At 42.5% G+C, this 16,197-nt stretch overlaps 2 protein-coding genes across 4 annotated transcripts in view; one reads left to right on the top strand and one right to left on the bottom strand.

Annotated features, from left to right (window-relative positions):
- BAG4 (BAG cochaperone 4) overlaps positions 1-4,925 on the bottom strand; it is a 30,128-nt gene extending 25,203 nt beyond the window's left edge. The window contains exons 1-2 of the mRNA XM_053578519.1: positions 4,856-4,925; positions 4,360-4,703 (exon numbers count right to left, since the gene is read on the bottom strand). Coding sequence (XP_053434494.1) covers positions 4,360-4,703; positions 4,856-4,868 — 357 coding nt within the window. The 5' untranslated portion in view covers positions 4,869-4,925. The remainder of the gene's footprint in view (positions 1-4,359; positions 4,704-4,855) is intronic.
- On the top strand, positions 4,917-16,022 carry LSM1 (LSM1 homolog, mRNA degradation associated). 3 transcript variants are annotated; one of them, XM_053578524.1, is made up of 4 exons: positions 5,050-5,188; positions 9,423-9,491; positions 11,043-11,158; positions 15,152-16,022. In XM_053578524.1, the coding sequence occupies exons 1-4, from the start codon at positions 5,143-5,145 to the stop codon at positions 15,320-15,322; spliced, it is 402 nt and encodes a 133-aa protein (XP_053434499.1). In that variant the 5' UTR covers positions 5,050-5,142; the 3' UTR covers positions 15,323-16,022. The 3 variants fall into 3 exon arrangements, with proteins under 3 accessions (XP_053434498.1, XP_053434500.1, XP_053434499.1); XM_053578523.1 differs by lacking the exons at positions 9,423-9,491; positions 11,043-11,158; positions 15,152-16,022 and adding an exon at positions 5,393-5,678 and having other exon boundaries at positions 4,917-5,188; XM_053578525.1 differs by lacking the exons at positions 9,423-9,491; positions 11,043-11,158; positions 15,152-16,022 and adding an exon at positions 5,449-5,678 and having other exon boundaries at positions 4,917-5,188.
- Positions 16,023-16,197: the final 175 nt, after the last annotated feature.

The following is a 16,197-nucleotide window of genomic DNA, read 5'->3' on the forward strand; positions in this document are numbered from 1 at the left end:
GGGTCACTCGACCCCCAAAGGGGTCTTGACTCACAGACTGAGAACCGCTGCTTGAATATTTTATTATTATTAAATCATAGCTGTATACATTAATGCAATCATGGCGCACCATACACTGGTTTTATATACCATTTGACATATTTTCATCACCCTGGTTAACATAGCCTTCCTGGCATTTTTTTATTGTGTTAAGACATTTATATTCTACATTTACTAAGTTTCACGTGTACCCTTGTAAGATGCACCGTAGGTATAATCCCACCAATCACCCTCCCTCCGCCTATCTTCCCTCCCTCCCCACCCTCTCCCCCTTCCCCATATTCTTAGGTTATAACTGGGTTATAGCTTTCATGTGAAAGCCATAAATTAGTTTCATAGTAGGGCTGAGTACACTGGATACTTTTTCTTCCATTCTTGAGATACTTTACTAAGAAGAATATGTTCCAGCTCCATCCATGCAAACATGAAAGAGGTAAAGTCTCCATCTTTCTTTAAGGCTGCATAATATTCCATGGTGTACATATACCACAATTTAAAAATCCATTCGTGGATTGATGGGCACTTGGGCTTTTTCCACGACTTAGCAATTATGAATTGGGCTGCAATAAACATTCTGGTACAAATATCTTTGCTATAATGTGATTTTTGGTCTTTTGGGTATATACCTAGTAGAGGAATTATAGGATTGAATGGCAGGTCTATTTTTAGATATCTAAGTGTTCTCCAAACATCTTTCCAAAAGGAATTATTAATTTGCATTCCCACCAGCAGTGTAGAAGTGTTCCCTTTTCTCCACATCCACGCCAACATCTGTGGTCTTTGGATTTTGTGATATGGGCTAATCTTACTGGAGTTAGATGGTATCTCAAAGTAGTTTTGATTTGCATTTCTCTGATGATAAAGGATGATGAGCATTTTTTCACATGTCTGTAGGCCATGCGCCTGTCTTCTTCAGAGAAGTTTCTCTTCAATTCCCTTGCCCAGCCTGAGATGGGATCACTTTTTAATAATATTTTAAACTCTCACTACTAAAATCAATGATATCTTGCCAAATCCAACAGTTTTTTTTTTCTCTTTAATTTTAGACATAGGTTCTCTCTCTGTCACCCAAACTGGAGTGCAGTGAATGATCAGTTTACTACAACCTCAAACTCTTAGGTTCAAGAGATCCTCCCACCTCAGCCTCCTTGAATAGGTAATGTACCGGCATGCACCACCAAGCCTGGCTAATTTTTCTTTTATTTTTTGTATAGACAGGGTCCCATTATGCCGCTGGTTTGTCTTGAACTCCTGATCTCACGTGATCCTCCTGCCTTGGCCTCCCAAAGTGCTTGGATTACTGGCATAAGCCACTGTGCCCAGCAGCTTTTGTATTGGCTTTCTATTGCTGCATAAGAAATTACTATCCCAGGCTCTGCACCTGTAGCTCAGAGGCTAGGGCTCCAGCCACATACACCGGAGTTGGCAGGTTCGAATCCAACCCAGGTCTGCCAAACAATGACAACTACAACCAAAAAAAAAAAAAAAAATAGCCAGGCATTGTGGTGGGCTCCTGTAGTCCCAGCTACTTGGAGGCTGAAGCAAGAGAACTGCTTAAGCCCAAGAGCTGGAGGTTGATGTGAGCTGTGATGTCATGGCACTCTACCCAGGGCAACAGCTTGAGACTCTGTCTCAAAAAAAAAAGAAATTACCATCCCAAACTTTCAAAATTTCAGAATCATCAATCTGAAAAATAAAGTAAAAACTCTTAAAATGGTTTACAAATGTTCATTACACATTTTCAGCTTTATATTAATTCAGTATTATCACCCACCCTCTGCACATACTCCTATTCTAACCATACCTGACAACTGATTCCCTACACAATGCTAAAATATTAACTTCTCTATTCTATCCAAACCCTTCCTTACCCTACCCCAGAAAACAAACTGTTCTCCTGATAATGCAGTGGCAAGTACCATAAAAATTAAGTCATCTGTTTAGAGGTCTTCTCTTCTTTCCCTTCAACTGATCTTTGGTCTAATTTGGCCAAGCATTTTATCACTCTACCATGGGATTAAAGTTCCATGGCCTATTTATTCTAGATTTAGGCAGTGAAAATACGGATCTTGGTTTATAATTAACCTCTCATTATACATGCTTTTTCTCCTACAACTTTTTAACTGTGATATAATTAGGATACCATAATCCCTTCCTTTTAAAGTGTATAGTTCAATAGTGGGTTTTTGTTTGTTTACGGAAACAGAGTCTCTGTTATACAAGACAGAGTGCCCTGGCCTCAACCTAGCTCACAGCAACCTCACTCTCTTGGGCTCAAGAGATCTTCTTGCCCTCAGCCTCCCCAGAAACTACCCAGCTAGTTTTTCTATCTTTAGTAGAGACAAGGTCTTGCTCTTGCTCTGGCTGGTCTGGAACTCCTGAGCTCAAGCAATCCATCCATCCACCTTGGCCTCCCAGAGTGCTAGGATTACAGGAGTGAGCCACTGCACCTGGCCACCAGTAGTTTTTAGTATATTCAGAATTGTGCAACCATCACTACTAACTTTAGAACATTTCATCATCAAAAAAAGAAATTCCCCTACACCTCCAGTCTCCAACCTCTGGCAACCACTAATTTTTCTCTGTGGATTTGCCTATTCTGGGCATTCCATATAAACAGAAGAGCACAATATGCAGTCTTTGTGATTAGCTTTGCTCACACATCATGATGTTTTCCAAGGTCATTCGTATTGTAGCGTGTATCCTTCTTTCCTTTCTATGGCCATTCCATTGTATGATTATATCATATTTTGTGTATCCACTCATCAGTTGATAGCCATTTGAGTTATTTCTATTTTCTCGTTATTATGAATAATGGTGCTATGAACACGTTTGTACAAGTTTTATGTGGACATGTTTTCAGTTCTTTTGGGTATACATCTAGGAGTGGACTTGCTGGGTCATACTTAACACTATGGTAGGGGGCGCCTGTGGCTCAGTTGGTAGGGCGCCGCCCCATATACCGAGGGTGACAGGTTCAAGCCCGGCCCCTGCCAAACTGCAACCAAAAAACAGCCGGGCGTTGTGGCGGGCGCCTGTAGTCCCAGCTACTTGGGAGGCTGAGGCAAGAGAATCGCTTAAGCCCAGGAGTTGGAGGTTGCTGGGAGCTGTGTGAGGCCACGGCACTCTACCGAGGGCCATAAAGTGAGACTCTGTCTCTACAAAAAAAAAAAAAAAAAACACTACGGTGAACATTTTGAGGTACCAGCAAACTATTTTCCAAAGCATTGTGCCATTTTGCATTCCCACCAGAATGTACAAGAATTTGACTACTACATTTTCAAGAAATGTTTGTTATAATTCCTGAATAAAAAGAGAAGTGTACCCCATCGTGTAAAGAATATTGCATTAGGCTGAGGCTGATGGCTCACCCCTGTAATCCCAGCAATCTGGGAGGCAGAGGCAGGAGGATTGCTTGAACTCAGGACTTCGAAACCAGTCTGAGCAAGAGCGAGACCCCGTCTCTAGAAACAGCCGAGCTTTGTGGTGGGCACCTGTAGTCCCAGCTACTTGGGAGGCTGAGGCAAGAGAATCACTTAAGCCCAAGAGTTTGAGGTTGCTGTGAGCTGTGACGCCAGACACTACCGAGGAAGACAAAAAAAAAAAAAAAAAAAGAATATTGTATTAACAAAACAGAACTACGTCTGGCAGGAATAAAATATTACAGGTCCGAGTATATTAAGCAAGTGAGTTAACCTCTCGAAGCCTCTGGTTCCTTTTTCCGAAATAAGGATGTTGTAATGATATCTACCTTGCAGTCGCGGTGAAGATTAAATAAATCAATCCTTGTAAAGGCACTTTACAACACTATTTATTGACGATTCAATCCCAGGAAAAGCATTAGGGGCGAAAGGTTCGATGCCCGGATCCCTCCCCCGCGGAAGGGGTTGCCGAGCGACGCCGGGGGCTGCAGCGCTTCCCTTCTCGGGGACAGCCGGCCCGCCGAATCACGCAGGATAAATTGTTAGAGCTGGAAGAGCCGAGGAGCCGTGTCACCTCAGCCCAACATCGCTCCCTGGACAACGATCTTGCCGCCTGCTACTAAGCTCAGTAAATCAGCGCAGAATCCTTTTTTTTTTCCTTTTTAATGGCAATAGTCACGTTTGTTGTGGTCGAAGCAGAAAAGGAGGCGCAAAGAGAGCACAAGCGTATCTTCCCACCTCTGATTCCAGTCCCAGACCCTCCAACACCCCCCCACCAGGAAAACAAATCGAAAACCCGATCCATTACGCACCCAGAGGTCTATCAACCTCAGTGCTCCTTACCTCCCCCAAAGACTCCGCTACAGGTCGCCCCTGGGACAAATGGTGCAGAGCTTACCTGGTGGTTTCCTCCAGCTCGACCCGGCTCCGGCCAGGCGCCTGCAGAGGGATAGTAGCCGTCGCTTCCCTCGCCTTCTCCCGGCCAGGTGGTCTCAACCGGGCCGCCCCCGCGCACCCGCCAGGAAATGGGAGGCTGGGGAGGTTCGGGACGAAGAGAATATATGGGCGGAGGTGGGTGCACAGGCACATCTCCACCCCCAGGCCCGTAGTAGCGGCCATAGGACGAACCATCACTGGGGCCGTAGCCCGAGCGCCTCAGGGCCGACATGGGCTCCGCTGCCCCCCAGCGCTTCCCGCCCCCCACGGCCGGCCCATTGCGCAGGCGCCTGCGGGCGGCTGAGACTGGAGCGCAGTGAAGGAGGTCTGACAAGCACAACCAATCCCAGACCCGGTCCCGCCCCTTCTGCTGCGGAGCCCGGAAAGTTGAGGGACCAAGGTCCGTGATGCTGCGGGGTAGCGAGGGGAGACCTGGTGCTCCCTAAAAAAAAGGATACATTTCCCTGCCATGTATTTAATCTCGACTCCTCTTCCTCACTTATCACGGACGGGCGAAGTATGTCCCGGGACCGCACGACGTCCCGCCCCTTCCTGAGGACCTGCACGCGATCCCGGAAGTGGGTGGGGATGATATGGAGGAGTTTCCGCTGGGCCCTGGCAGTTGAAAGCCGGGGCAGAAGTGCTGGTCCAGGTCGGGATTCCTGTCCCGGTCCTATCAGCGCGGCGACTGGAATAAGAGGAAGGAAATTTGGGACGCGTTGGCTCACCGCAGCCTTATTTCAAAATGAACTATATGCCCGGCACCGCCAGCCTCATCGAGGACATCGACAGTGAGTAGTTCATCTCCCGGTGAAGCCCGAAGTGAGACCCTTCCTCCTGGGCGGGCGCCTCTGCAGAAGGAGCCTATAGCATGAGTCCCGGGCGGGGTGGCTGTGTTTTGAGGTCAGTTCGGGTGTTCTGCGTTGACATCCTCCACCGCACGGGACACCCCACTTGCCCACCCACCAGCCTGCTCTCTGTTCGGCCCCTCACAGCCTCCGGGACGCCCCGGGCCAGCGAGCCACAAGCTTGGCCTTCGCTCTTCACGTAGGTCGCAGCAGTGGAGACCCGAACGCAAAAGTGGCCCAGGGGATTGTCTCCCACCTGCAGTATTGCGAAGAACCAGTTAGACAAAAGACTCATTAAAAAGCAAAAATACTGGCCTGGCGCAGTGGCTCACGCCTGTAATCCTACCACTTGGAAGGCCGAGGCAGGTGGATCTCCTGAGCTCGCGGGTCCGAGACCACCTGAGCCAGAGCGAGACCCCGTCTCTAAAAACAGGTGGGCGCAGAGGCGAGAGAATCGCTTGAGCCCAGGGGTTTGAGGTTGCTACGAGCTTTCACGCAACGGCACTCTACCAAGGGCGACAAAGTGAAACTGTCTCAAAAAAAAAAAAACGAAAATATTAAGACAGCAGTAGTTGGATTCAATTGGCAGTAATCTGTGAAGACTCATTAGCACTTTCAGGTTACGGTAGTAGAGACCATTGCCAGACATGGTATTGACTTTTTGGAAGGGCGAAGTCAATTAAAAACTTTTGTTTCTGTTAGACAGTTTTATCTTGCTTTACTAAGAAAACCTCCCTTGTTATAGTTATTGTCCTGAAGAAGAGCTCAGTCCTGTGCAAAAGCAAGAGGGAGCACTTACAATTGCCCTGTCTTTTCGTTTTTCTAAATTCTCATCTGTACCTTCTTCCTAAAGCAACATTTTTTATCGTTTTAATCGTGTGATTTGCCACGTTAACTTGTAATTGCTGGAAAATGGTTTACATACAGTTTGAAACAAGTTACAACAATCTTCATAGTTAAAATGTGAGTATGGAAATTAGAGAGTGAATCTATGAGTAAAATCTTATTTTATGGATGTCTGAGATAATTTTTTAACCCAAATTATTTTGCTAGAGAAGGGACATGTAATTTGATGTAATATATTAACATCCTGTACAAACTTATTGGTGATATATAATAAAATGTTCTATTTTATTTGTTTAATGGTGCTCTTTTGTGCCCTCACCTCTCCTTATAGTTATTTCTGAATTGTTTTCATTCTATCATTTTACTAAGTATTATTTTTGTTCTCAAGCCTATAACCCCTACCTTTTTGTAGATTCCAGATCCTCTCCTTTATAGAAAAGTTGAAACCATTTGGTATGCACCCTTCACTCCTCCACCCTAACATATGCTTTCCTCTAAGTCCGTATTTTCACTCGTCCTCTCATTTGAGTAAGTAGTCCTCCCTTTCTGTTTGTGTCTATTATTACACTCTGCTTCCACTGCTTCTAGAACCTTTTTCCATTATCTTTTTGTTTTTATATCTTCTCTTTTTCATTCCTCTTAAGTCTGTTGTTTGATATATGTTATTGTCTGCCCATCTCAAATTTTTTTCTCAATTCTCTTCATCACACTCCCATCCCTTTTTCTGTATCATTACCTCAAAACCTTCGTTTTGACTCTGCTTCCTGACACCTTCAGCAGAACACTTCTATTACTTTGCAATCTAATTTTTGTTATCAACACACATCTGAAGCTATATTCTGAAAAGTTATCAGTCTAATGTGTTTTTCTGAGTTCTCTTCCCTCTGCAGCATTGTGATACTGACACAACTAGATTGTTAATTCTAGTCTCTTGATTTTTCTAACACTTGTATTTGCTGATTTTCTTACCACTCTGGCACTTTTGTTTTTTATCGTTCCCCCAGAGTTGGTCTCTTAGGTTGCATGTTTGGCTTGCTACTTTAAATCTTTAGATCTCCTGGACTTTACTAATTCTGTCACCTTTTTACAGATTTATCCAAAATTGCCTTCTCTAGTCCTGACCTCTTTGGCATTACAGTTGTAATTCTAACTGCCTGCTGACACTTTTATGTAGGTGGCCTAATAGCCCTTCAGAATCACAAAATGACTCACGAAGAGCTGATAACCTCTACCTTGAGCTTTTTCCTTTTATTCCCAACTTTTCGTTGGGATGAGGACTCAAAGCTGCATCTTCTGTAACTCACTTCTTTAACACCCTGTGTTCTCACACATAACTATGTCTATAAACTCAGTTGACAAACTGCATCACTAACAACCTCGGAGTCTTAGGTCTCATCTTCTCCCTTCATACCTCAACTGTGGTTCGGGTTTCTTCATGTCTCAAAGAGACTCTGGGAATAGTCTCATAACTGCTTTTTTCTGTGAGATCAATTATTTTTTTTTTGAGACAGAGTCTCACTTTGTTGCCCTCGATGGAGTGCTCTGGCATCCATAGCTCACAGCAACCTCAAACTCTTGGACAGAAGCAATTCTCTTGGCTCAGCCTCTCAAGTAGCTGGGACTATAGGCGCCCACCACAAGGCCCAGCTATTTTTAGAGAGAGTCTCAGGCTGCTAGGATTATAGGTGTGAACAACCATGCCTGGCCCCAATCTTTAACATTTTCTTGTTCCTTGTGAAGTGCTATGCAAATTCAGCCTGCCCCCAATACTTTTCTAACTTTATCTCTCTCTTTTTTTTTTTTTTTTTTTGAGACAGGGTCTTACTCTGTCATCCTGGGGTAGAATGCCATGGCTTCATAGCTCACAGCAGTCTCTTAGGCTCAAGAGATCCTTTTGCCACAGCCTCCCCAGTAGCTGGGACTACAGATGCGCCACAACCCCCAGCTAACCTTTCCTGTTTTCGGTAGAGACAGTCTTGCTTTTGCTCAGGGTGGTCTTGAACTCCTGAGCTCAAGTGTTCCTCTCATCACAGCCTCCCAAAGCACTGAGATTACAGGTGAGCCACCACACTAGGCTTTTATCTCCTATTCTTTCCCTTCACATCCTCAACTTTTTGCCAAACATACAGATGCGTACCCTGTTTCCCTGAAAATAAGACAGTGTCTTATTTTAAGGTGTGTTCCCAAAGATGCGCTAGGTCTTATTTTCAGAGGTCGTCTTATCTTTCCCTGTAAGTAGGTCTTATTTTCGGAGGATGTCTTATTTTCGGGAAAACAGGGTAGTTCTTTTTTCCTGCTGTCCAATTTACAGATTTCTCTCCCCCTTTCCCTTCCCTATCCTTATTCCCATAGCCAAAATTTTCTACCTTTCAAGGTCCAACTCAGATACCTCCTCCAGGTAGATACAGTTTCTCTGTAGTCTTATATAATTAAAATTTGCCTTCTGCGGTACTTAATTATAACTCAAGGAAGACTATAAATTCCTTCAAGTCAGAGTTAGTCTTGTTCCTCTGTTATGCATTCTAGAAAGTACTTTATGCATGCCATTAAAGAAATGAGTGTAATTTTGCTGGCTTTGCTAATAACTGGCTTATTCTCATTTGAGGGTATCAGCTCACATTCCTCTGCAGAGTTCCCCTTGCCACCCTCTCTTCTGTAATCATTTCACCTCTCCCTTCTTCCTACTAACTTATTGCTCCATTATACTAATCACCATAGGTAATTTTCTTTGTTATTTGTCTCCACCATCATGAATATAAATCCATTAGGTTGGTGACTATCTGCTAAATATCTAGACTCAGAACAGCACATAGCTCTCGATAAATGTTTATTGAATCTCTGTGCTCTAGCTTATCAGCATCCTTATATTAAATATCTGAGGCATTGTTATTTAAAACTTTCCTGGTTATAAATAATGTGAAATACAAGCTCTCTTTTTTTAAGTTAAGAGGAAAATAATTATAGAATTAAGGATACACAGATCATCCAGACTAAATTTCTCAATTTACAGTTGTAGAAACTGACGTGACACTGAGGGGAGGGAATTTACTTCTCAGACATCAGGATATACACCTAGTCAGTCTATTTCTGCATGCCCTGTCCTTTTCCCACTCTGTTACACTACTCTAATTTTTTTTACCTAGAAAACTCGGATTTCTAGTCTAAATTCCAGGCTGTTGTGGTCGTCCCACCATTTTTCCAATGAGCTCCACCTTAAATACCTTGACAGGGGAAGTAGTACAGCCTCAACCGCTATTAACTTTATTATTATCCTGAAAACTCACTTAAGCTGACCTTTCTAATTTTAAGGCTCTTTTTTTCCTCTTCTCAGAAAAACACTTGGTTCTGCTTCGAGATGGAAGAACACTTATAGGGTTTTTAAGAAGCATTGATCAATTTGGTATGTATTAATTATAGACTTCTCCTAATCTTGTATTCTCTTATACTCTGGATAATAAGAGCTGCCCAATGCATATTTTGTTTTATTTCATGTTGAAATTTATCTGCGATTTTTTTCACATTTTGGCATAGTGGAACTGTTTTGAGGGAGTACCTCATTGTTTTCTGCATTATGATTCAGGTCATTCAAAAGCTTTGTATTTCTCCCATTAGAGGGAGCCAAACGATACAAATAAACTGAAAAGGCTGCTCATTTGCACATTGGCTTGGTTGTGACTACTTTTCAAAACATTCCTGTGCTGAAGGTAATCCCTCTCTATCCAATGAAAATGAGGGACAATGTGTTTCCTGAAGCTTTATAAGGACCCCAAAATTAAGCTAAGTATTTTACATATAGGGATATATCAGACTCAGAATTCTTTTTTTTTTTTTTCTTTTGCATTCTGCATTTTTCCAAAGTAAGAGAACTGTTACTTTCTTTTTTGTTTCTTTGGTTTTTTGGTTCTCTTGAGACAGAGTTTTGCTCTGTTGCCTAGGCAGTGGTGTTGTCATAGCTCATTGCACCCTCAAACTCCTGACCTCAAACAATCCTGCTGCCTCAGCATCCAGGCGCATACCTCTACACCCAGCTAAGTTTTTCTGTTTTTAGTAGAGATGGAGTCTTGGTCTTGCTCAGGCTGATCTTGGACTCCTGACCTCTAGCAATGCTGCCACCTCAGCCTCCCATTATATTACCTTCTGTTTCAAAGGAACTTCTAAGTTCCTATCAACGTTTGTGGGATATCTGCTAAGTAACTGGATTTGGGCATGAGAAAAAAACATGACTAAAATACAAGAATAATAGAAGATATGAACATAGATTTCTGTTTTACTTCCGAAATAGGACAACTAATACTAGTTGGAGAAGAAAAATGATTTTTCTTAACCAATTGGAATTCTAAATCTTAAGTCTAATTAATCAGACTACTTCAAGAGGAAAGTAGTGAATATTGATTTTACACACACTGTCATGTATGGTTATCTGACCAGGTGGAAAACAGATTTTTGCTATTTCCTAATCCATGAATACCTGTATTGGGTTAAATGAATCCTAAGTACTGAAACAAAGTTAAAACTCCTTCTAAAACCCAAAATTTTAATACATGCAGTTGTTTAGGCTCAAATTTTCTGAGTTTCCTATTGATTTATATTTTCTTGTGGCCATGTTGATGTTAGCAATTAATTGATAAAGAAATTTACTTTCTTAAAAAAATAAAAATAAAAAAAGAAATTTACTTTCTTAACTTATTCCTACCATTATTTATGTATTAGCGTAACATAATCCCAAATATTTTCTCAGCTTAGTTGTTTAAAAGTCTCCTCAGTGGTATGTCTTCCTTACCTTCCTAAATAAGAGAAAATTATTTGAAATTTTATCTTTTCCCAGAATTAGAAAGTTTAGAAATCATGTTTTGCTAAATCTTTTCTACTCAAAATAAGTGGTTAACTGAGTTATAGACCTTACCCAGTAATCTGAACTAAATATCTTTGTTTCTTCCCTATACACTTATAGCTAACTTAGTGCTACATCAGACTGTGGAGCGTATTCATGTGGGCAAAAAATACGGTGATATTCCTCGAGGAATTTTTGTGGTCAGAGGAGAAAATGTGGTCCTACTAGGAGAAATAGTAAGTGAAAACTATTAAGCTGCTATGGATCTTGATATTCATGCTAGTTAGGTTTCTGTTTTTGTATTTTGAAGAGGGAAAAACAATATTTTCCTCATTTCACCCAGCTTTTCACAGGCAACCACCAAATTAGCTTAGGAAAGCTGCACTTGTAAATGGGAAGCTACAGCAAATATTTAACTTTGTTTCAGTGCCTTTTGGCATTTTAAAGATTTTGGTTCCACTGGCAGCAAAATAACCTTTGATTTTAACCTGATGTCATTAAAAATACTATCTGACATAAATGTGTTTGTAGCAGAAAATTGAAAAACCTATATGTTGAAAAAAATATAATTTGTACATGTTGGAATATTTCACAATTAAACAAGTTACAAGTGGGTTTTCATGACATAGGTCAATTAACAGTATTCGAGGGAAGGACACATTGCATGTACAGTACGACGTGTTGACCCTGTCACCCTTGGTAGAGTGCTGCGGCGTCATAGCTCACAGCAACCTCAGACTCTGGGCTCAAGAGCTCCTCTTGCTTCAGCCTTCCGAGTAACTGGGACTACAGGCGTCCAGCTAATTTTTCTGTTTTTAGTAGAGACAGGGTCTTGCTCTTGCTAAGGCTTACCTCAAACTCCTGAGCTTAAGCAGTCCTCCCACCTTGGTCTCTAAGAGTGTTAGGATTATAGATATGAACCATTGCACCCAGCTAATGATGACCACATTTTTAAAGGAAATTATTTCTATTACCCTTTTTTCTTTCTAGGCAACATATCAAGGACAACAAAGTGAAACTCTGTCTCAAAAAACAACAACAACAACAACAAAAAAAAAATAGCCAGGTGTTGTGGCAGGCGCCTGTAGTCCCAGCTACTTGGGAGGCTGAGGCAAGAGAATCACTTGAGCCCAATAGTTGGAGGTTGCTGTGAGCTATGACGCCATGGCAATCTACCAAGGACAACAAAGTGAAACTCTGTCTCAAAAAACAAAAAAGTGAACATTTGTCCTTGAAAACTGTTTCCTGTGGTCCGTTTTGTGAGAAGAAGTACTGTTTTTTTTACTAATGTTATGGTTTGAATCCTGCAGAAGTTTTACGGTAGTACCACTGCAGAAACATAGGTCAGGAATGCTAACATGGTTCTATGAATCAATGTGCCAACCCCAAGGAAACTCAGACCCCCCACCATAAACATTACATTGCGTAAGAAATTCTTGGATCTGCCTCAAGGATGATGATGCACACGGCCTTAACTAATAAGACTGGTTATTTGGAATCAGCAGCATCATAACCACATGAATAGCTCAGTGAATTACGTGTTGAGAACCCAAGAGGCAGTATCCTAAGCCAAGAATACTATCTTCTCTCCAGCTGCTCCCTGTGGGTTGTGAGGGCAGGTGTTAAGTGACACTGCATATCTTGTAGATGCTATTAACTTTTTTTTTTTTTTTTCCCCCCAGTTTTTGGCCGGGGCGGGTTTCAACCCGCTACCTCCAGTATATGGGGCCCGTGCCCTACTCCTTTGAGCCACAGGCGCCGCCCCAGATGCTATTAACCTTTGACCTATGGCTTTCATTCTCAGCTCTCTGGTGAAAGTCCTCCTATTGGTTAATGACACTGCTTATGGGTTCTGACACTGGCAGTATGTGACAATTAATATCCATGCTAGAACATCTGTATATGTGTCAGCACCTTCCCAGACTTTATAACTGAAAGTCATAGGGGATGAACAGAAAGAGGGGTACTTTGTATAGGCTCTTCATGGTATAAAAACACAGAGTAATTCCTGTACCTTTATTTCAAGGAGAATAAACTGAATCTGTGGATAGTGAGATACTTTTTCAGCAAGGTTCTTCTGCATTATGAAGTTGATAATCGAGGCTCAGCGCCCATAGCTCAGTGAGTAGAGCACTGGCCACATACACCGAGGCTGGTGGGTTGGAGCCCAGCCCAGGCCTGCTAAACAACAATGACAACTACAGCCAAAAAATAGCCGAGTGTTGTGTTGGACACCTGTGGTCCCAGCTACTCAGGAAGCTGAGGCAAGAGAATTGCTTAAGCCCAAGATTTTAAGGTTGCTATGAACTGTGACGCCATGACACTCTTAACTGAGGGCAACATAGTGAGACTGTCTCAAAAAAAAAAAAAAAAATGAAATTGATAATCAAATGTTTATTAAGTGTTCAAAAATAAAAATATTAAGCATATTATACCATATTAAGTGAAAAAAAAATTAGCATCAATATTTGCATTATGGGCCGGGCACAGTGGCTCACTCCTATAATCCTAGCACTCTGGGAAGCCAAAGCAAGTGGATTGCCTGAGCTCACGGTTCAAGACCACCCTGAGCAAGAGCGAGACCCAGTCTCTAAAACTAGCTGAATGTTGTGGTAGGTGCCAGCTCTTGGGAGAATGAGGCAGGAGAATCACTGGAGCCCAAGAGTTTGAGGTTGCTGTGAGCTATGACACCATAGCACTCTACCAAGAGCAACAAAGTGAAACTGTCTCAGAAAAAAAAAAATTGTGTTATGGTATTTTTAGTCATTATAACCTAGAAAAACTATAGAGATAGTCACCAAAATGTTAATCCTCCATACTGGAGTTATGGGTAATTTTTCCTATTTGTTTAACTTTACTACAATAACCATGTATTTTTGAAATAAGGAAAAAGAAGTAATTTTTTAATTTAAGCCAAAAATTTTTAATTAATATATAGGGACCAAACTAATTTAGTAACCTAGCTAGTCTGCTGAAGTTTTCTCTAGAAAGCTTGTTGCTATAGAGGGGAAAAGAGCCTTGTGTTTTTTTCTTTTTTCTTTTTTTGCAGTTTTTTTTTTGGCCGGGGCTTGGTTTGAACCCACCACCTCTGGCATATAGGGCCGGCACCCTAGTCCTTGAGCAACAGGTGCCACCCAAGAGCCTTGTGTTTTAATGTTGAAACTTCTAAGCCAGGTGTAGTGCTATACACCTATAGTCCTAGCTACTCAGGAGGCTGAGGCAGGAGGATCCCTTAAACCCAGGAGTTTGAGGCCAGGCCTGAGCAAAATAGCAAGACCCTGTCTCTAAAACATTTTTTAAAAAATTTATCTAAAGACATTTTGCTTTAATAACTTCTCTCTTGGATTCTCTATAGTTGGGGAAGATAGGTGTCTATAAGCAACGTTAGTAATTTTTTTAAAGAAAAGTTAATCATTGATTAATACAAAGTTAATCATAACTAATAATAGGATTTGAGGAAATGTAAGGAGATAATTCTGTAGTAGTGTTCTAACCATTTCTTTGAAAAACTTACGTGTCCGGCTCAGCACCTGTGGCTCAAGAGGCTAAGGCGCTAGCCACATAAACCTGAGCTGGCAGGTTCAAATCCAGCCCGGGCCCGCCAAACAACAATGGTGGCTGCAACTATAAAACAGCTGGGCGTTGTGGCGGGCCCCTGTAGTCCCAGCTACTTGGGAGGTCGAGGCAGGAGAATCGCTTGAACCCAGGAGTTTGAGGTTGGTGTGAGCTGTGATGCCAAGGCACTCAACCCAGGGCAACAGCTTGAGGCTGTGTCTCAAAAAAAAAAAAAAGGAAGAAAAACTTATGTGTCCACAGAAGAAGGATATTTCAGCACTATCACAGTTATGAAAAATAATCCAAGCCTGATAGAGAAATCCATTTGCTTATAGATAAGTAATGTTTTCTGGGGTGGTTTTTTTGAGACCAGGGTCTCACTGTGTCACCCTCAGTAGAGTGCTATGGTGTCACAGCTCACAGCAACCTCAAACTCATGGGCTTAAATGATTCTCTTGCCTCAGCCTCCCAAGTAGCTGGGACTACAGGCATCTACCCCAATGCCCGGCTGTTTTTTGGTTGTAGTTGTCCTTGTCTGGCAGGCCCAGGTTGGGTTCAAACCTACCAGCTCTGGTGTATGTGTCTGTCACCCTAAACACTGAGCTACAGGCGCGGAGCCACATTTTCTATTCTTGATCTTCAGGTCCAGTTTTTTAAACCTGCTTCTTTTGCAGGACTTGGAGAAGGAGAGTGACACACCCCTCCAGCAAGTGTCTATTGAAGAAATCCTAGAAGAGCAAAGGGTGGAACAGCAAACCAAGTTGGAAGCAGAGAAGCTGAAAGTTCAGGCTCTGAAGGATCGAGGCCTTTCCATTCCTCGAGCAGATACTCTTGATGAGTATTAAGTCCTGTGCTCAGAGGCTGTTGCCCTTAATGAGCAGGGGCTGTTCCTGAATGAAATCACATCCTGGTCACCTCACACATTGGTCCAGAGACTGTAGAATTTTGAAAAGTCTTTTTTTTTTTGCAGTTTTTGGCCAGGGCCAGGTTTGAACCCGCCACTCGCGGCATATGGGGCCATCGCCCTACTCCTTGAGCCACAGGTGCCACCCCATTTTTATTTTTAATTCTTTCACATATGTAACATGAAGAAATCATGTGGGGATGGGCGGCGCCTGTGGCTCAGTCAGTAAGGCGCCGGCCCCATATACCGAGGGTGGCGGGTTCAAACCCAGCCCTGACCAAACTGCAACCAAAAAATAGCCGGGCGTTGTGGCGGGCGCCTGTAGTCCCAGCTGCTCGGGAGGCTGAGGCAGGAGAATCGCTTAAGCCCAGGAGTTGGAGGTTGCTGTGAGCTGTGTGAGGCCACGGCACTCTACAGAGGGCCATAAAGTGAGACTCTGTCTCTACAAAAAAAAAAAAAAAAGAAATCATGTGGGGTTTTTGTTTTTTTAAATAACAAAATCATTGTTTAAAGAAGCAGTGGCATGGACTCCTTTCACACGTCACTGTGGAGCCAGCAACTACTGTTCTTTATATTGTTCTCCTTTAGAGTTTACAGGGGACAGTCTTCATTTACTTGTAAATAAAATATGAATCTAAAAACTGTTGTGTTGATTCCCAAGTTTGAGTTGCCTCCAATGACTAAACAAATTTCTGCCCTCAGAGATATAAATAGTCCACACCCTGGGATTTCCCCCATCAGTCCCTATTCCATGTAGCTGGCTACTCAATATTAATTACCCTGGGGGTCTTCCCCTCTTCCCTTCTCATATTTTTA

Source organism: Nycticebus coucang, chromosome 24 (genome assembly GCF_027406575.1).
Source record: "Nycticebus coucang isolate mNycCou1 chromosome 24, mNycCou1.pri, whole genome shotgun sequence".
Lineage (NCBI taxonomy): Eukaryota > Metazoa > Chordata > Mammalia > Primates > Lorisidae > Nycticebus > Nycticebus coucang.

Coding starts and splice junctions, on each gene's coding strand:
- LSM1 (XM_053578523.1), top strand. CDS start 4,917: ATGTCCCGGGACCGCACGACGTCCCGCCCCTTCCTGAGGACCTGCACG. Junction 5,189..5,392: donor CCTCATCGAGGACATCGACA/GTGAGTAGTTCA, acceptor GGCCCCTCACAG/CCTCCGGGACGCCCCGGGCC.